This window comes from Notolabrus celidotus, chromosome 22 (genome assembly GCF_009762535.1).
Source record: "Notolabrus celidotus isolate fNotCel1 chromosome 22, fNotCel1.pri, whole genome shotgun sequence".
In the NCBI taxonomy this organism is placed as follows: Eukaryota; Metazoa; Chordata; class Actinopteri; order Labriformes; family Labridae; genus Notolabrus; species Notolabrus celidotus.
Genome location: NC_048293.1, coordinates 13,501,736 through 13,521,206, shown reverse-complemented (window position 1 = coordinate 13,521,206; position 19,471 = coordinate 13,501,736). Strand labels below are relative to the sequence as shown.

Below are 19,471 nucleotides of genomic sequence, written 5' to 3'. Positions count from 1 at the left end.
TGCAATTATCCAAGGGAGCCTCTGTCATCTAGACAGAGTGATAGAAGGGAGATCTGATCTGTGTAAGTGCAATTCCAGGTTTTTGAGATGAGAAATGTGCTCTGAAGGGAACGGCGCCTGGAGTCAGACAGATTCTCGCTGTCTATTGCTATTGTCAACGGAATACTTTGGCAGCATCTATTTGTGGATGAAAAGTTGAACTGAAAAAACTTATTTAGACTTCAGTGATGAAACAAAGGGAATTTTTGGGAGGAAGGACAAATCAGCAGATTCATAAAAAAGAAGAATTTATTGAATCTCTTAAAAGTTTTTGTATTTTCTGTTTACAAAACAGTAGGAGAGAGCCTGACAGCTAATTCCAGTTGCATGATACATTCACAGTTCTTAATAATCACACAGTGGCATTCTTATTATTTAAAGCAGAGAGGAAAATACAGCAAATAAAACGAGCAGATTTAATTCTTCTTGATTTGAAAGATGATTTATGTAGGAATGAATAAATTGGTTTATTTATTTGTCAGTGCAACTTGCAAAACACGTGCTTGTCTAAAGTTCAAAGTGCATTCCCTGGGCAGATTGTTTTGGTAAGATGTTCCTCAGAACCAGGAAGCGTAGCCGTGCTTTTCTTTCACAACCCATATGTTGTCAATCACTTTGCCGTACTGGAACACACAGAAAAAACATTGTCATAACTTTAGTGAGCTCTTCTACCTTTGTTGTACTCGTGTGCATGTTTTTTCACGTGTGCTCACCTGGTCATCAGAGACCTGCTCCAGGTACAGGTGGGTAGTGTTGACCACTTGCATGCGAGTGTAGCCATAGTCTGAGCTGCGGAAAGCGCTCCACTCTTTAGGGTTTGGGTTGAACCTGTCGGTCCTCTCTCTGCAGCCCTGTGTTTGTAGAGGATCTGTTAGTGATAGCTAAATGCCCTCCTCCAGCTCAGTCCACAAAACCCTGTGTGACATTTACAACTGTGGCTGGGCCTCGGTGTGAGTCTGGCTACAGTTTGATATGCTGATGACTAATCCTTCTGCGGTTGGATGACGAGGCATGTCCTGCACTGCTCTCCACCACATCAGAAAACACTTAACCAGAGAAACAGCTGGCCCTGGACCATGTGGCAGACCAACTGCTGCACAGAAGGGACTCTGAACAATGCAACATTGTTTTTGTTGATGCTGCTGTCAATTTATGCATTGATGTCTGTGGAAAAAATGCTGATGCTATGATGTGAAATTACTTACAGCAGAGCCCGTGATAATGTGAACTGGAGCTTTTGGGTTCACATAAGGCTGCTCTTTGCTCCCATTGAACACCTTAAAGAGAAAAACACACATCTCTGTCACTGATCCAAAGCAAAGACTATAGATTGAGGAATGTAGTGAGGAGCTGACCTTGTCGCCGTAGACAGGCCACAGTCTCTCATAAGTGTGTTCATGTGCCCATAGCTCCAAATCCACTCCTGTGAAAGAGATTAGATGATAATCAGCATCTTCCGTAGAAAAATAACCAGCTGAATGGCTCAATTAAAAACATTTCACTGTGAAATCTCATGTTTCTCTGATCAACTGCCAGTTTCATTTTGAAATTTTCTCACAAATGACCAAAATCTTCACATCAGAGCTACAAAAACCTTCAAAGTTCCACTGCAACTTCAGTAATTTAATGCAACAAACAAAAGTGTGAGACATGTAATACAGGAAAAACATTTACAAATGGGCTTTTGGGACCAAAAGCCTGTTTGTAATAAAGGGTTTTTGAGCTTGTCTGCTCTCAGTAATTGGTAAAACATTAGTCTATTTGAGTGTGAAAATGTGTGACCTTAAACATTCATAAGCAGCACACTGCTGGTTGTCAAATGGAAACCCTACCATAGAGGTAAAATAGATCCTCCAGACCAGGAGCTGGTGGTTTGGTGTCATTCCGTCCCCGTCGGACCTGATATATAACAGAGAGGAATAATAACAGCAAGAACTGACATCAGCGTCTGAAACTCTACCTGCTACCTGAAATACAACCTGGTACAGCCCCACTGTATCCATGCCAGTCTCAGTCCAAACTGTGCCAAGTGCTGAGACAAGAAAGTCTAGGTGGAAACTATTTAGTCCAAATTACAGTGATTATGACAGCAGGCCGTACTCAATGTGCTTACAGGCTGCAATGTGTACTGGCCAGCTTGCAATAAATGTGACACGTCTACCAGCAGGAGCAAATTAGAGATTCAGGGAAATCAGCAGAATATGAGCACAAATGCAAAGACATGTATATATGTATATTATGATCCTGACTCAATGCTCTTTGTATAAAATGAAAAAACTGAATAACAAACTTGTCTGTTTGAAGATTTTTGAAAAAGAAGATTCAACATTTTTTTTGCTTTGTTGATGCAAAAAAAGAAATAAAGTCTTTATGCTTTGCAAAAAAAATAAGAAAAAAGCTAAGGGCCTGTTTCCACTAGCAGCATATTATTTTTTTTTGTTTGTGCTGGCCTAACCTATTTTTGAGACAAAACCAATACAGTCCAGCGTATTCAGAGCTGAATGTTCTAAATGCAAAAAAACACCCTTAGCAGGGGCAGTATTTTGTTGCTTCACTTCCAGCACTCTCAGATGAAATAGATCAACTTTTTGGAACACCATTGTGCTCGTCAATGTCACTTATCAATTACTGGCCAATCAGAGTCAAGAAGTGGGGGGACTGCTGATATCAACTTTGTCAACTACAATAACGAAGGTCTGTACAGAGGGGATACGAACCACACTGGGGTTTTTTTTTTGGAGGGTGTAATTTCAGGGTTTAGAACTGCTGCTATTAGATTATGGTCTATGTACCTTAATCTTTAAGAACAGACTTAATGTAAGTACTAAGGGATGTAGAAGTACTGCTGGAACTCTTCGGTAACCTCAACCACTAAGCATTGGTGCTTAGGGCCTGTGTCCATTGCAAAAACTGCTGTTAGTGGAAATAGGCCCTAAGCCATTTCTGCAGGACTTTTCTGAAGTAGTGGCTGGCATCACTGTCCTTTAATGAGCTGGACTTTAAAGCTTCTCTCAAGTTTCTTTTCTATAGTTATAATTTTATGATACCTTATATTTACAATGTGGCAGAAATTATAACTGTAGGCAACTGTGTTAAAAAGAACATTCAAGATTCTGTTTTTTACATACGTAGGAGTCAAATGTGGTACAGTCGTCCTGGTCATCATCAGAGCAGTACATGGGCCTGTGTCCCATAGTGATGATCCATGGACGCACTGCTCGGTTTTCTGGCTTGTTGGCCTCCTAGTTTGAGACGATTCCATTTCAAATACAATAAGATATCAGTAGATTCACAGAGAGAAAAGAAAATGAAACAACTTTGGAAGAGAATATATCCTAGAGGCAGAGAGGCAATTGTGGGCAGAGCTCTTAGCCATCATCAACACATGAAACTGTTTCGGTCATTAACCTCCAGGTCTTTCCTCAGCCACTCGTACTGCTTGAAGAGGAGCTCCAGGCCGAACTCGAGATAGAAATAAACCTCAGTGGAGAGGGAGATGATGTGCGCTGACCCCAGGTTCCAGCTGTGGACACACATCGTTAAAATGATACAAAGCTTGACCCAGAGGAGAAGGCATGCTGAAAGTCAGCAGTTAAGCAAGAACAGACTTCACTTTACACTTAAGATAGTGTGAAAAATACTCCAAAACTAAGTCTTGTCTCTGGCATTTAAATGCTGAATGCGAAGCCAGATCCACTTTAGAGAAAATAATAAATCCTACTTTCTGTGAGTGCTTCCATGTTCTGACGCAGGCTTCATGGAAAAGCATGTGTTCTGTACATGTGTATGGCATGTTATGAACTGAAAAGTTTCCAGTAGTCGTCTAGCAGTTAGATTGTTTCTCCAGTTTTCATAACTACACACATGGAGCTGTGGCCCTGAGCCAGCAAGCCTGTCTGCGTCTAGACCCTGGGTCTGAGGAGTGGGCAGCTGGTCTATGATCTACTATGGTTTTATCTTTCTGTCTGAGAGGAGAGGGTCTGTAGTGAGCTATGAGTCACTCAGTAAGATGTATAGCTCCTTTGTGTAATCCCAATGTCCCTGTGATAGGAGAGGTAAACTAAACTAAGAGAAGGGAGCTCTGCACTCCTCTGCGGCCAGCTCCTCTGGGCGGCCTATTACAGCTCATTAATGCTTAAAGAAATACAGTAGTAGGCTTGGTAAACCCAAATATGATACTTCACATGGGGCCTCAGTTGGAAAATGAATCATTTCTCTTTCCTTGCTCTGTGTGCACAGCATGCATCCTCTTCCCTGACCAAAACTGCTTGTGGTTTTTCACCTGTTGTACCTCGTCCAAGTCCACTTTAACTGAAGGAACAACTGGCAAACTTCTTCCACAAGTTCCTCTCACTCACCTGTACCACAAGCTCTCAGTGTTGCCGGGCATGCTGAAGCGATTCCTGTAGTTAGAGAAGTTACTGCAAACAAACAAGAGAAGAAGAAAGGTTAGTTAGATTGGCTGATGTCTGAGACAGAGCAATGAACAACGAAGTGCAAACAAAAGCAAAACTACAGTCCACTCACAATAGACCCAAGAGCAGCAATTCTGAAAATGACTGCCTAGTTCTGTTACAATTCTTTTGTTTTTTGCAACTTTTCCTTCCCATGTCACCGTGCCAGAGAACTCAGAATGATATACCACTGGATAAAGATGACCATTAAACTGTGGTGCTGACATCTGTGTGAAAGTTTAAAAACATGTCCCTATTTTTAGATACTCAAAGGAACTGTACACTTTGCTGTAGCCCGGCCGTCAAAGACTGCCTCCTCAAATTAAAGACTGTAGTAAAGAACATGGACCGTGCCTCTGTGACATTGCCCTACAAGCTTTTTAAGGCATGTTTTGAAGTTAAGATCATGGTCATTTTCTGAGGCCAGATAATGAAAATAAGGGCAATAAGAGGGAGCTAGGGTGGAGCTGAGATTAGGTCATGCATCATGTAATGCATCTGTCAATCAAGGAAAACAGACCTCTAAATATACCCCTCTAAAACCATGACATCTTGCGTAAAGAGCTCCTTAAGTTTTACAGGCAGCTCCATTTTAGGGATTAAATCTGAAGTGACCTCCACAATGATTTGACCACTAAGTTTTAGTGGCTTACATTTGATCCAGATTTGGGATGCAAATTGCAAGTAGTCTTTGGAAATGTTCACAAGTTAAATTACTGGATAACTACAGAACATATAGAGGCGTGCAAATTGTTTAATGTAACAAACAGAGCAGGCTCATAAAATAATCTCTGTGGAAATATTGGCATATAGAGCGAGGCTCAAATGAGGAGAATTTGCAACAAGAGAAGTGAGCGAACAGAAATGTCTACATGGTCAGGAGTCATTCCAGGAGTGTAACCGGGTCACAACCAGTCTGGTATCACACTTTCAGGAGGCTCTGATTCTTCTGGTAAGCAGAGATAGCGGTGTGCCAGTGTTTGAAAAAATCTCTATCTAGAAAGGGACTTTGTACCAGCCTGTGTGCTTGGTATCCAAAGATGGCGTAATGTCCCGTTAAAAGTTCACCCTGGTATCCTCATATAGTTGTAATGGGCGGTGTTCTGTCAATTATGGCTCCCCATAAAAAAGAGCTATCGCAGAGACCTGGAGCACACTTTGCTTTAAATGACACCACCCTGATGGCTGAATGTAATATGAGAGCGCATGCTGTATATCTCTATCTGATAGAAAGAAACGTCTCAGACCACGTTCTTAAAAATCAATTACTCAATACTCGATTCATTGTTATAATCCTAAGGTTAAGTGGAAACGGTAAATCCTGAAAAAGGTCTTTCTTTCGCTGCTATCACACTCACCACTTCCATTTCTGACCACCAAATCATTCAAACATGTCCTTAAAGACAAGAATTCATCAAAAATAACATCCAAGAGTGCACCATTATTTACATTCTCTCCATATATTACGATGGGCGCATGCCAAAGAGAACAACTCTTTCATGGAAATCTCTCCCAGACGCCAACCCGACTCGCTCTTCTCACAGTTTTTCATTTCGGCAGGAGCCAGTCTTCTCTACGGGCCATTAACTAAGCAAGGTGATGGGATTGATTGTTTTCTTATCTTACATAAGTGAAGGGAAAAACGTGCAGTATTCTGCCTGGACTGCAGTTAACGCATGGTTAATGGTAACGAGAGAACAGAGAGGTCAAAGGTTAAAAGCCAGGAGCAGGGATGCGAGAGGAGGATCGAAGAGACTGAGGAATAATGCTGATGAAGTGTGAAATGATGAGAGCAGTAGTTTCTGTAGGCACTGAGGTCAGTGTTAAATGGGCAAGGCCAGTGTGTGACCTTTAATCATTCAGCACAGAGGAAAACTGCTTGAGTCAGCAACTCTTTTCATCCATATTTGTGTCAATCATACTACTATTACCATGAATCAATGTGAGCCTTCACAATAAGATGCTGAAACTTCCTGATTAAATGAAAAATATAAGAAAAGTAGTATTTTCTTTGGGGCATTGCAGAGTCAGAGCGGTGTTTGTGAAAATCTGTCATCCCTGTGAAGGAACTACAGCAAGAAAAGTCCTAAAGATGGTGTTAGGCTCCCATCTTGTGGTGAAGAACAGTAGTGGCAAGTCTGCAGAGGGGATACAGGAAGGCACTGTGAACTTTGAAGAAATAAACAATTTTATTTTCATTCAGTATTATAATACACACACTCTCCAGGAATCCAAACAGAGTGATGTAAGCGGGCATGGCATGAGGGAAAGGTTTAGTTGTAGAAATAACTGCAGGCTTAGTTTTAAGTCTTTTGTTCGGAGGTTCAGAGCTGGAAAATCCAATTGGGTACAAATATGATAAGCCTATATTTCTTTCAATAATCTGCACTGTGGGAGAACAAACTTATGAGCGTGAGTCATCCTCTGTAACCCAAAGCACGCTTGTTTTCCATGTGTGTTTGCTTTCCTGCTCAAATGTTATGGAGATAGAAATCTGGTGGCTGTCAAATTCAATGTGGACAACTTGACTCTTAAACTGTCCCAACAAGACTTTCCTTCCTCATCAAACCTCCCCTTTCATCATCTGATGAGCTCAATCCCCGCCGTTAGAGGGATGAAAGGAAGCAGTTGTAGTCTTCAGGAGGCATATCGCTGACTCCCATCACAGGACATTGTTTCAGGCAGTGACGGTTACTGCCCTGTCTCTCTGAGGGTCTGATGAACCGTATTGTGCTCAGGGAACAAAGATAGTCTTGATTGGGGCCTTAGCATCTTCTGTGGATCCACTGTTCTCATCCTGCTGGAATGCTGACCAAAAACTTTTGTGGTGTGCCCTGTTTCAATTTCTCTCTACCCATTAGCTTCTGAGGTCGGAAAGAGAGGGACAGAGAAGTATAGAGAGGGAGAGCGAGGGATAAGAGCAGGAGCCAGCTGCTGGGAGTATTTGGATGTCTTAACACCGCAGAGCAAAACACAAATTAAGGTATAGGAGCTGGATTTCTGGTTATGTAACACAGCAAGCGAGCAATATCAAGTTCTCATGTCGGGATGCCACGCCAAGAAAAAGAGACTACTGCTCGCTAGTCCTTAATAAGAACCAGGCAGTCGTCACATTACACATGGCAGGGCCAGGCGAGGACTGTCTCCATATTGCAGCAGTAAGTAAATATTATGGTGCAAGACGAGGCACCTCAAAGGTCTTTGAATGTGTAAACACACACCACCAACTCAAGCAGATGTGCTTGGAATTTGAGGATGCATCAGCTGCTGATGTGTGGGATTAAAAGCATATGAGGATGCTCAAGGTTTGCTGTCTCAGCTTTATTCAAGTCTTAAATCCTCTACAAGAAAATTCCATTGAGCTCGAGAACAAGACCCACCAGACAGACTTGAGGCTGTGACGAGGCTGAGAGCTGCGAATCGGTTTGAATACAAAAATGAACTTTGGATTGAATCGTGGCTCCAAGAATCAAAATCAAATTGTGAGAGACTGAAAGATTCACACCCCTAGTTCTGATAATCTACAGCCTCCCAAGTTGTTGTGGGCCAAACTTGAAGAAACAACGGCAAAGAGATGTGCCCACTTAATAACCCTGTTGATGTGTTGTCTGTTGTTGCCCATCTCGTTCTAAGTCAGGATGTAAAGGCCATAAGGAGCTAAGTAGTAGTGTTGGTAGCAACAGCAATGTCAATACCTGGAGCTCGCATTAACAGAGCCTGAGTTCGTTGAAGGTGGCAGCGAAATGCTGTTTGAACTACGGTGGCCACTTAGGGTCATTTGATAGGCTGTGTGTCTTAAATGTAGGGCATAAGAACTGTGATGAGAGTGCAATAGCAAGGTAGATGTACAACCAATGCATATGCATGAGCAGCAGAGTTTGTTATTCTGTAGATCTTTTTTTAATTTAACAATTAATCTCTAAAATGCTAAAAAAAAAAAAAAAAAAGCCAAAACATCCCCAGCAGTTTCTCAGATTCCAAGTTAAAATTGCATTTTTTGGTCTGACCAACTCTCCAAAACTCAAATATATTGAATTAACATTCCTCCCAGACAAAGAAAAGCTTCACATCATCACATCTGAGACACTGGAACCGAGAGATATTTCAAATTCTGCTCGAATAATAACAATTATTCATTGGGTTGCTCAGTCCGGGACATTTCCCAGGCTCAAATATGATCAACACATTCAGTGAGGATGAGTCAAAATGCAGACAGAGTTCCCACCACAACGGGGCCGTCCCTGTGAGCTGAAAAACAGATAGTGAAAGCTCATGATTCCCAGTCTGATAAATGTTTGTTTTGGATAGCGCTGCCTTGTTTAGATGTCGGTGGTTTCTGACACTGCTCCAGCCTTTAGTGACCAAAATAGCTCCCGTCTGTTCGAGTGGTACAATGAAGAGTTTTTTTTTCTTCTGCAGGCCAGAGTTTGTACTTTATGGGGGGAAAACTGTGGCAGACCATAGAGGTTGTTTTAAGGGGGTTGGTTATTCTCTTTTCAAAAATGTGCACACAGACTGTACATTTACAGTAGCCAGTTCTGTGAGTAATTTGTCATGTGGAGTCTGGCAAAGCTCTCTCACCGCTATGTATTACAGCACGTACCAATGTTTTTACCCCAAACCTCATTAATTATCTGCCCATGTGTCCTGAGCAGAATGTAAACAAACAGAAACACAGTCAGAAAGCTTCCATGTTCACTCTAAATGTTAAGAGTTCAAGTTTCTCTGTGTTTAAAATCAACAATTGTGTTTATATATCCACGTGTGAAGAGACTTCTAAGACAAGAGATTAAAAGTCACTTACTATGAGGCTTCATGGTTGCCTGGACAGGTCATGTAGGGCACGTAGGCAGCTATGGACTGGACCTGCCTCATGAACTCATCTCCGATCCTGGCATTGTCCTGGAAAAGTGACATGATGTCAAAGATTAGAGAACAAAGTTTAACTCTATTCCATTCCCAAATATTTCACCAGACTTGTTTAAAGAACGACTGTATTAGAGTTTTCTCACTTTCTATCAAACTAGTTTTATCTTAAATATGTCACTTAGGGGTGAATTGGGAAACAAGCTCTGGATGCATGTTTGTCACATAGCAGAAAATAATGTCCAAAGGGTTTTCTGTTTGGATGTGCTGATCTGTGCTGATCAGGGTTTTTACAGTTTTTTCTATTCTCTCCAGTCTATTGTGATTAGTTCATACAATCACAACTCTAACAATCTTGTGAAAGCAAAACAGTAAGCTGATAAATGAAGGATGAACTCCAGTAATGCTTCAATACACTGATAGTCGAAAACTGTGTACTCTCAATTCACACACCTGGCTGCCATCACCTGGAGTCTTGTGTCAAAATTGCATGCACATATACAAAACACTATACAACCATGTCTCTCATTCAACAACAAAATAAAAGCACAATTTGGCTCCAACCAGTCTTTCCCCCAGCCAGATTCAGGAAGGTATCATAATTCTACGAAACAAACCTCTTTGTGCTTTTCAGTGCACTGTAGCTCATTGCAGCACTGATGGATTTTACCTGCCAAAACCATTAATTCCCTTCCCTCTGTTTTAGTATTCATATTATCAGTGAAACCACAGGATGTGCTCGCACATTCCAGTTACAAACACAGCTTGGATGAATTATGGTTATTCATTTTTCTGCAGTCTGCTGATTGCATTTAGCAGTTTTCCATATTAGGAAGAACATGAATAACGCAGGAACTTGATTCGGGAAAATTAATATTAGCATCCAAGGCAGCGTTGTGTTTGCTAAATATGAACAATGACAGCTGGAAGGTTTACAGATGAGCTACAGTGATATCCGGATTTCATATTTGTGGTTATGAATGGTGCTATTTTTCCAAGAAATACTTTGGTGACATAAACAGACGTATCATCTTTCCCCGTCGGTCCGAGGCATTTCACGGTAACACCGATCGTAAGCGGTGTATCTGAGCCAAACTTTAAATGCATTCGTGGTGAGATAGAAGCAGAGGAGAGAGGCGAATTGGCTTATTTCGTCAGTCATCATGGGGTTAGTGGAGTGTCAAGAGAGGCTTTCAGAATTTAGGAAATTGATGAAGGAAATGTATTGTCAGAAATCACTGAAAGTGGCTGTGATCAGAGTTTATGATCCCGAAGAGCCGAAAGAGGAAATACCTCATGCATGTCGTAGGCAAAGTCCCCTGGAAAAAAAACAACAACAGAGAATATCGATTAGAATAGAACTTTTAAGTTTTTTATACAGCATTTAAAGTTTTTCCCCCTCCCACATTAAAAAGCAACAACAATATGTACATGTTTTGTGCACTTGCCAAAAGTTGTCACCTAAAAAGTTGTCCAGATAATAACCAGGGGTTGACCGATATTGAATTCTCAAGAACCCATACCAATATTGATTATTCGTAGATCATGAGAATGATGACCAATATTTGGAACCAAAATGCATTTACATTAAAATAAAATTAAAAATCTGTCATATTTAGAATTTGGAATATTATAGACTCCGATCCAAGACTTTATTTAAATGGCTTCAGCTCATTTTTAATCAAAACTAAAACTTTCAACATCATATACAGGAGTTAACAGTTAACCAGTTATAGTACAGTTACGCCACATAGTCCTGTGATGTTACTGTACAGTAACCAATCAGATCGTGTTGTGGGCAGAGCATCAGGAGACAGAGTGGTGAATGAAAACAGGCTCAGAGGGAAAGATATGCCGGCAGTGGAACCGAAGTAGCACACTTTATATCAATTCGTTTATTAGCAATCTGTAAAATAAATAGCTGATGCTGATATTCGAGTAATGGCTGAATATGAAAACAAGGCCAATGATCGGTCGACCCCTGATAATGACTCATTAAGCTCTGCTGCTTTAATAAAATATTCTTATAAATGCTATTTCAGATGCTTAAAGAGATTTAGATGAGGAGACAGGGTCCAGTTTCAGGTCTGTTTTCAAAGTTTGAAGCTAGAGCCAACAGGCTATTTGACTAGCTTTGCATTAACAATGGAGATCGGTGGATGGGGCGCTAGCGGTCTAAGCGCTGCACATACTGAGGCTACAGTCCTCATTGCAGAGGTTGCCAGTTCGACTCCCGGCCGGGAGCTGCATGTCTTCTTTCGCTCTCTGCTCCCCACATTTCCTGTCTCTCTTCAGCTGTCCTATCAATTAAAGGCAAAAAAGAGATAGGCGGACAAGCCAGCCTGGCCCTTTCCAAAGTCAAACTTTGCTACCAACACTACTTTAACTCTTTAAATGTTTTATCTTGTTTATTGTATTGCACAAAAAGTGTAAATTCATTGTTTTACTTGGGGTTGCCACCCTTTCTGATTTCTTGTGCTTGCAGTCTTTGTGCTAAGCTAGGCTAATTTGCTGTTGGCTCTAGCTTCATTTTTAGCAAACAGTCAGGATTGGTATCAATCGTCTCATCTAACCCTGGGCAAGAAAAAAACACAAGCTTATTTCCCAAGATACCAAACTATATTGTATTCTGGACCAGTGGACCCCAGTCAGCCTCATAGAAATGTTTAATCTGGTTTAATGAGGAAAACAGACTTAACATTTAAGCTTTGTAAGCTTTTAAAAGTGGCCGTAAAAAAGGGCTTAACTTAGTGAGTCATTTGAAAAGCTGACAGAGAGAATAAAAATCAGAAGGCTGTTTCTTTAATCCGTGGCATTAAATCCAGACAGGGGACAATAGTCAGTGAAGGACAGCCTCAGGCCAATTTTCTGGACAAACATGTTTTGATACAAAACAGACCTGCACTCTCTTTAGATTCTACTCTTCCTTTTCATCTTTGACTGTGAAAGCAAGTGACCCACATCGCACTCATTTTAAGATGAATGCTAATTCATTCATGCCAATGGTATTTATGACCAACATGAAATTTGGCTTCTTCATTAGAGCTCTTTGTAAATAGCTTTCTCAATTTGATCTATGCTACTACAATATGGTTTGAGCTACGTTGTGCCACTTAAGAGTGAATTACTAAAATTAGATGTTGCAAATTATCCAAATATGCATTCGTATTTGTATTGATTCAATAAGCTCAGGTTGGGGATTACCTATGTGTAGGATAGCATCGTACATGCCCTGCTGTGTCTCCTTTTGCAGCCGAGCCAGAGACTGAGGGTTCTCATTGCCCAGGTCACCATACAGAGCAAACCTTGGACTGAAACTAGTGCTGTCATTCAGAGCAGTGAAGAAGAAAATGTCGCTCCAGCCCTCATCGCTCCCACAGTGATAGACTGTTGGAAAGGCAAGTAGGAAAAAACAATTTCAACATGTTTATGAGGGAAAATTATCTCACAAGCCAAAAGTAAAGGTCAGTGATATGAAGTTTCCACCCACCGTAAGAAGCAGCAGGTTTGAGGTCTCTGAGAGTGACTCTGTGGATGAACATCTTCCTCTTCTCTTCTCCAGAGTCCACAAAAAGAGTAGCATCACCTTTGGCTGTCATCTCAAAGAGACGACCCCCCAGAAGGCTGTACTCCACATTACTCTCAGTCTTATTAAAAGTTGTCCATGTCACCACCATAGACCCTGGTTCTCCTGTGAAGAAAAGCCCAATCATTGGAATCATGGTGCAAATCACTGCGAGAGAACCTCTGCATTTACTTACTAGTGCATTTATATAAGCCAAGTGATGCTAATGAATAGGATGCCTTTGCACAGCTGTGGTGCTTTACATCTTGCTGCTATAACCACCGGTATGCTGAGTTAAGCTTTCAACTGGCCAGGTACTCGTTCATCAGAAATCACCTCATTAAATGACTACAAGGCATTACCTTTGAAAGGAACAGTGCAGGAAAAATAAAGTTGACGCTGCAGACTGTGAAGCAAGGATTGCATTAGCTGTACGGCAGCAGAGGGACTGTCAACCTCCCTTTAACCTTGATGACTCTCAGTGGGCTTTTAATGAAACAGCACACATATAACTGGACAGATTGCTGTAGCATAGAATAGATTTTAAAGTTTTGTCAATAACTCCTGCACAACATACAAATTACACTTGAAGGGAAGCGATGGAAAATCACTCACCTGGATAAGAGAGGTGCACCTGCTCAGGCTGGGTCCAAATGGGAGGAACACCAAGCACCAACAGGGGTGCAAGGCTCAACAGAGCACAAGCTGCATGAGCAGGTCTCATTTTAATTCTGGACTGCAGGAAGAAATGCTTGGTTAGAGTAGAAACACACAACCAGGAAGTACAGCTTTATATCACTGTAATCACATGATGTTTAAAGTCACATTCAAACATCACATGACAGTGTATTGCATGACAGAGATAACCAATGTGTCTCTTTGGGACCAATAGCCAATAAAGTCCAAAATATCCTACCTGACCTCAGTAACAGCAACATACACGCAGACCATGTGTTGGTTTCAGATGAGGACCTTTACATCAGTGAGCCTGAGTGGTGAAACTGCAGAAGTAAAACAGCAGAGTCAGCGAAAACTGCATGGAAAGAGATGATGTGTCAATAAAGGCAGCTGATGTTGTTTTTCATTGTGCATTCAGGGAAGTTGTTGCTGTCAAAGTGATCTCAAGTACAGCAGGGAGCAGCCCACAAGCCATGGCTTGCCCCTGATCAATTAAGTGCAAAGACAAACAATTGATAAGCCTCAGCGATCAGGAAAAGGGTCATAGCTCATAAAAAGTAAAAGCATATAACAGATTCAATTCACCAAGGCAAGGCAAGGCAAGGCAGCTTTATTTGTATAGCGCATTTCATACACGAGGGCAACTCAATGTGCTTTACATTAAAACATTAAAACTATTGGAAACATTCAGACAGGCATAAAAGAACATAATTAAAATGACAAATATAATAAAACAGAAAAGAAAAGGAAAATTAGAAATATATTAAAAATTACATTAAAATTTTAATTTAAAGTGGGTTGAAATAAGCTAAGATAGGAAGGCAGTGGTAAATAAAAAAGTCTTAATCTTTGATTTAAAAGAGGTGAGAGTTGGAGCAGACCTACAGCTTTCAGGGAGTGTGTTCCAGATGTGTGGTGCATAATGACTAAACGCTGCTTCACCATGTTTCGTTCTGACTCTAGGGACTGAAAGCAGACCAGTACCTGATGACCTCAGAGGTCGAGGTGGTTCATAAAGTAGCAGCAGATAAGCAATGTATTTTGAGCCTAAACCATTCAGTGCTTTATAAACCATCAGCAGGATTTTAAAGTCTATTCTCTGACAGACAGGAAGCCAGTGTAGAGATCTAAGAACTGGAGTGATGTGGTCTACTTTTTTGGTCCTTGTTAGGACTCGAGCAGCAGCATTCTGTATGAGCTGCAGCCGTCTGATGGACTTTTTAGGGAGTCCTGTAAAGACCCCGTTACAGTAGTCTAGTCTGCTAAAGATAAATGCATGGAGGAGTTTTTCTGCATCCTGCTGAGACATTAGTTCTTTAATCCTGGATATATTCTTAAGGTGATAGTAGGCTGACTTTGTAATTGTCTTAATGTGGCTGCTGAAATTAAGGACTGAGTCTAAGACTACACCAAGGTTTCTGGCTTGGTTTGAACATTTCATCTGTGCAGATTGGAGCTGAGAAGACCTACAAAAACAATCCAAGCCAATTTACTGCGGTATGTATCAGCAGCTCAGGTTACTGCCTCTCTAGTTCATGTTTATGCCACATGTAAACAGGGCTCATGGGATCAGCTGACTGGGATTTACACGTGTACACGACTGCTTCAGTTTGTGTTTGAATTTGCACCATTGATAGCTCTGTGTCACAGGTCGCTAGAGGGTGCACAGTCTCAAACTGCGTTATGAATAGGATGCTTTATTCTCTAATGCTGGGCGGGTGAAGCAGTTCAAACTGGGTGTGAGCTTGTTTGAAGTCGTCTTAGAGAGTCATCAGAAACCTTTGACGCTTTTGTCTCTGCTTAGGAAGGGAAAACATGGTGAGTACACCACATTATGAGAAAGTGTTGGGTTATTTGTTTCCTGTAAAGTCTTGCAGCGTGTTTATGATTCACAATACGGATCATGTATAATTTCCACACCACTTGCTGTGATATTTAACTGTGCCAACCAGTGGTGTTTGTGTGTTATATCATGTACCCTTAACAGGACTAATTCTTACATGTTATTAACAACTTCGTCGCGTACGTACACCGTTACGCACATTAAAAGCCCTTTGTTCTCTCATTAACACTTACAGGATAAAGTCAATAAAGAAGCTGGATTTCACAATTCTCAAAAACTATACAACTGATATTAGAAAGCTTAACTTGATGAATGATATGATTAGTCAGTAAAAACACTCACAACTCAGCTGTTCGGCTTGGAAAGACTTCCTGTATACGTCATTACACAAAAGAACAACAAAACCCACGTGGATTCTGGGAAATTGAGTTTTTGTTGGTTTTTCCGCATATATTGAATTTATGCGTCTTTTAAATAATCAAGAAACAGTTGTATTAAATATCTCACAAACCAGGTGTTAAGATATTTTTTTTTGATCAAGGTCTTTTTATTAATATATTACAAGAAAAGTAAACATACATTCATTTTCATTGTACAAACTTTTTTCTTTTTTCTCTCCTCCCCCTGTCTCATTACCAGTACCAGAACATAATTGCCAGAAATCAAAAGACAAAACATACATACATGTAGAAATAATAATAATAAAACATAAACACTCCTACATATATATACACATACATACCTACACAATATACACGTACACATACATCTACACATTACACACTAAGATTTTGTCAGCACTTAGAGTTTCAAAGAAAGTTAAGAAAGGTTGCCAAGTGTCAAAGAAATTCTTAATTGACCCCTTTATAGTGTATCTTATCTTTTCTAGTTGGTCATAGTACATGACCTCTCTTACCCAGTGTCCATATACAGGTGGCCATCGTTCTTTCCACTTTTGTAATATCATCCTTCTTGCTGAGAGAGTACAAAAAGCTATCATGTTGGTCTGTTGTTTAGTCAAACTGATGATCCTTGGAGTCACTCCAAACAGGGCTAGAAAAGGACATGGTTCTAATGAAGTGTCAGAAACGTTTGACAAGGTGTTAAAGATGGACTCCCAAAAACTGTTCAGTTTTGGACAAGTCCAGAACATGTGCATGAGAGTGGCAGGTTCTTGGGGGTGTTAAGATAATTTTTATAAAAAACCTGATGACCTGTGTGCACACCCAATGTTAACTCGGTAAGGAAATGTAAACACAGTAAAGAACAGCATATCTATCTTAAATATTTATGTAATACAAGTACAGTAATGTTTAAAAATGTAAGTACGTACTGTAATAGAAATATGCATCATTACTATTAAAGTGTACGTGCCATTGCAATCTTAAAACTGTGTATGATGGTTTAAAAGTAAGTAAAATGGTTAAAGTACTGGACTATGTAAACACAAACACATCAATCATAATTTGAAACAAACAGAAAGAAACATAATAATTAGGACACAAACATACGATATAATTCAAAAACAGTATTTTGGAATGCTTTACTTACAATATATTTTGTTTAAGTTAAGGAATAGAGTTAGATCTTTTTGTGTCCGGGTTATAGTATTTTAATCTGATTAATTTGTTTGTGTGTGTGTGTGTGTGTGTGTGTGTGTGTGTGTGTGTGTGTGTGTGTGTGTGTGTGTGTGTGTGTGTGGCTGTGTGTGGCTGTGTGTGGCTGTGTCTAGGTATAATGGACTCCAACAGTGAAGATGGAGAGTCCCAAAATCTTGGCCATGCCTTACATCGTGATGAAACCCCATATAGAGTGACGTATACTCATGGGAGAAACACAAAACATGTAAGCTGCTTTACCCGTAATATTACACAAATGTACACTTGTATATCAGAACTGTATTTATCTTATAATTGTGGTACTTATCCTAATGTAAAATATATATTTAACATGCAGGAGGAGTACGATAAGAATGAGGATAACTTTATCAAAAAGAGGTAGGTCTTGCATATTTTGTAGCTTTGTCACAGTTTAAGTGCATGATGCAATTTGGTTGAAAAAACTTCCCCCTACTCAGGAATCCAGTGAGTCGCTCTGGCAGCGGCAGACTGAAGCGGGTAGTGTCATGTAAGAGGAAGACCTATCACATGGCAGTGGCCCGGAGGAAGCAGATAGTGAGTGGGAGGACTTATGATGCTGCAAACAAGGAGAATGAGATGAACTGCTTGCAGGACATGCACCAGGAGATATTTGACATGGACCCTTGGGACTTCCCTTTAAGTGTCAATAATAACCACAAGACTGGAAGAACTGGTTCTGAACAAGCAGACTACTGTACGCTCACTGAGGTTAGAAATACTGCACTCCTCAGACTTTACTTCTGTTTCTTGAGTTGTGTTTTTACTGTTACTGATATGCAGATAAAAACTGAATCTGACAATGTTTTTCAGCTCACACGGGATCACAGCACTATGACTGACGTGCTCTTTGGAAGAAACCTGAGACTAAAAGTGTCTTTGACACTGTGGCAGAGAAATGTTGGAGAGCTGTTGACATACTTTCTAAGGTAAATATTGTGTAAATGCTTAACAAAGTGACTTGCAACAGGATCTCTGGAAATGTAAAAGTATTGAAACTTCACTGTCTTTATACAGAATCCAAGACATTGGCGTGTTAGTTGATTTTCTCCCACTGATAAGCAAAAGGTGAGTGAGCTAAATCTTTAAAGTATCAAATAACATTGATTACAAGTGAAGTGAATGTTACTCAGATATTTTTTCTCTGCAGCATTGAGGAGGATTCTCCAAGGATCTCCATTGGCTGTTGTGTTGACCTATTCCCTTTAGTTAAGAAAGTCCTCACTAATCCATATGAAGAGTGAGTATCCCTGCAGTAATGGACCTCAGCCAGGCCTTATAAAGCAAGATAACTTATGTACAGAAATTCCAAGGAATGAAACACTCTTTTATTTCCACAGGTATCTGAATGTTGGCTTAAAGTGGATACATTCAGTTTTGATAAACTGGTGTGAGGAGCTAAGAGCAAGTGGCTTTAGTGGATCAACGACAGATAAGTAAGTTTACTGGGTTACTGTATAGAATTTCACTAAAGCAGCAACACTTAGGGGGAAAAGAAAATAGCACACAGCAAACAAAAAATTAAAATACATGTTTAAACAGCAACTGAAGAGCAAAACAACCTTGCAGTGAAATGTAAATATAGTGATAGTTTACCATAATATTCAGTATCAGCACAATGTAACACAGCCATTGTAATAAAGTATTTTTTTTTTTGTTACAGAAATTTCCAGCTTTTTAATCAGCAATTGTTGGATTTATGGCATCAGGAACCATCATTGAAGTTTGTTCCAGGTACTGCAGGAGACATGGCAAAGGTCAGTGTTGCATGTATGAATAAATCATTACCGCTGTCACAGTTGGTTCTGAATTTTCATACAAAATGTCCTTGTCTAATGTGAATCATCTTTTTCCCTTAGGTCGTTGATTCCTTTCTGTCTCAGCTTACCTGATGACATCGAAGAGCAAGATAACAGTTAGCTCTCTCGTGGAATCTCTGTGCAATTGTGGAATCCTTGGTCAAATCATGTGATTGCAGTCTTCTCTACTGAGTACTGCCTTTTACTCTGATTTTTATTTATACTGTGTTGATGTCTGTAGAACCTGATGTATTTATTGGCTTTCACAGCAACTTAAACAGAAGTACTGACAGTGTGCAATATACATTGAAATGTTTGTTTTATTTCTTTTGACTAGGTTGGATGTTGTAAATATGATCACATTGTGAGTTTCACCATAAGAACTTTGTTCTATATTTTATTTCTCCTCCAATACATTCTCAAATAAATAAATGCTTATTTAAAATTGTATTGGTAAGTTTTGTGGTTTGCTTTGTATGAATATTTGTGACAGAGGTGTAGATAATTCCTTTGTTCAGGAGGACATGACAGCATTAGCATGTTCACACTGACTTTTGCAAAAAGTCAAAAGTACATTTTTGTAGAACTGT

The 19,471-nt window shown here is 40.1% G+C and overlaps 2 protein-coding genes across 5 annotated transcripts in view; one reads left to right on the top strand and one right to left on the bottom strand.

Annotated features, from left to right (window-relative positions):
* The window catches only part of LOC117806096 (KATNB1-like protein 1), a 40,456-nt gene extending 21,171 nt beyond the window's left edge, over positions 1 to 19,285 (top strand). For 2 of the 3 annotated variants that reach the window (XM_034674780.1, XM_034674779.1), the window contains exons 2-10: positions 17,178 to 17,290; positions 17,402 to 17,442; positions 17,523 to 17,793; positions 17,896 to 18,011; positions 18,100 to 18,150; positions 18,233 to 18,322; positions 18,423 to 18,518; positions 18,746 to 18,839; positions 18,942 to 19,285. In XM_034674780.1, the coding sequence (XP_034530671.1) occupies positions 17,183 to 17,290; positions 17,402 to 17,442; positions 17,523 to 17,793; positions 17,896 to 18,011; positions 18,100 to 18,150; positions 18,233 to 18,322; positions 18,423 to 18,518; positions 18,746 to 18,839; positions 18,942 to 18,974 (900 nt within the window). In that variant the 5' untranslated portion in view covers positions 17,178 to 17,182 and the 3' untranslated portion in view covers positions 18,975 to 19,285. Of the gene's footprint in view, positions 1 to 15,204; positions 15,421 to 17,177; positions 17,291 to 17,401; positions 17,443 to 17,522; positions 17,794 to 17,895; positions 18,012 to 18,099; positions 18,151 to 18,232; positions 18,323 to 18,422; positions 18,519 to 18,745; positions 18,840 to 18,941 lie in introns of those variants that run through there. The other variant, XM_034674778.1, reaches the window with a different exon arrangement.
* acp7 (acid phosphatase 7, tartrate resistant (putative)) lies at positions 271 to 15,854 on the bottom strand. 2 transcript variants are annotated; one of them, XM_034674775.1, is made up of 15 exons: positions 15,788 to 15,854; positions 13,841 to 13,925; positions 13,540 to 13,660; positions 12,850 to 13,050; positions 12,564 to 12,746; positions 10,653 to 10,678; positions 9,298 to 9,395; positions 4,398 to 4,460; positions 3,448 to 3,562; positions 3,168 to 3,281; positions 1,872 to 1,938; positions 1,395 to 1,462; positions 1,245 to 1,316; positions 753 to 890; positions 271 to 662 (listed from the first exon to the last, which is right to left on the bottom strand). In XM_034674775.1, the coding sequence occupies exons 3-15, from the start codon at positions 13,646 to 13,648 to the stop codon at positions 597 to 599; spliced, it is 1,320 nt and encodes a 439-aa protein (XP_034530666.1). In that variant the 5' UTR covers positions 13,649 to 13,660; positions 13,841 to 13,925; positions 15,788 to 15,854; the 3' UTR covers positions 271 to 596. The 2 variants fall into 2 exon arrangements, with proteins under 2 accessions (XP_034530666.1, XP_034530667.1); XM_034674776.1 differs by lacking the exon at positions 15,788 to 15,854 and adding an exon at positions 15,603 to 15,725.
* Positions 19,286 to 19,471: the final 186 nt, after the last annotated feature.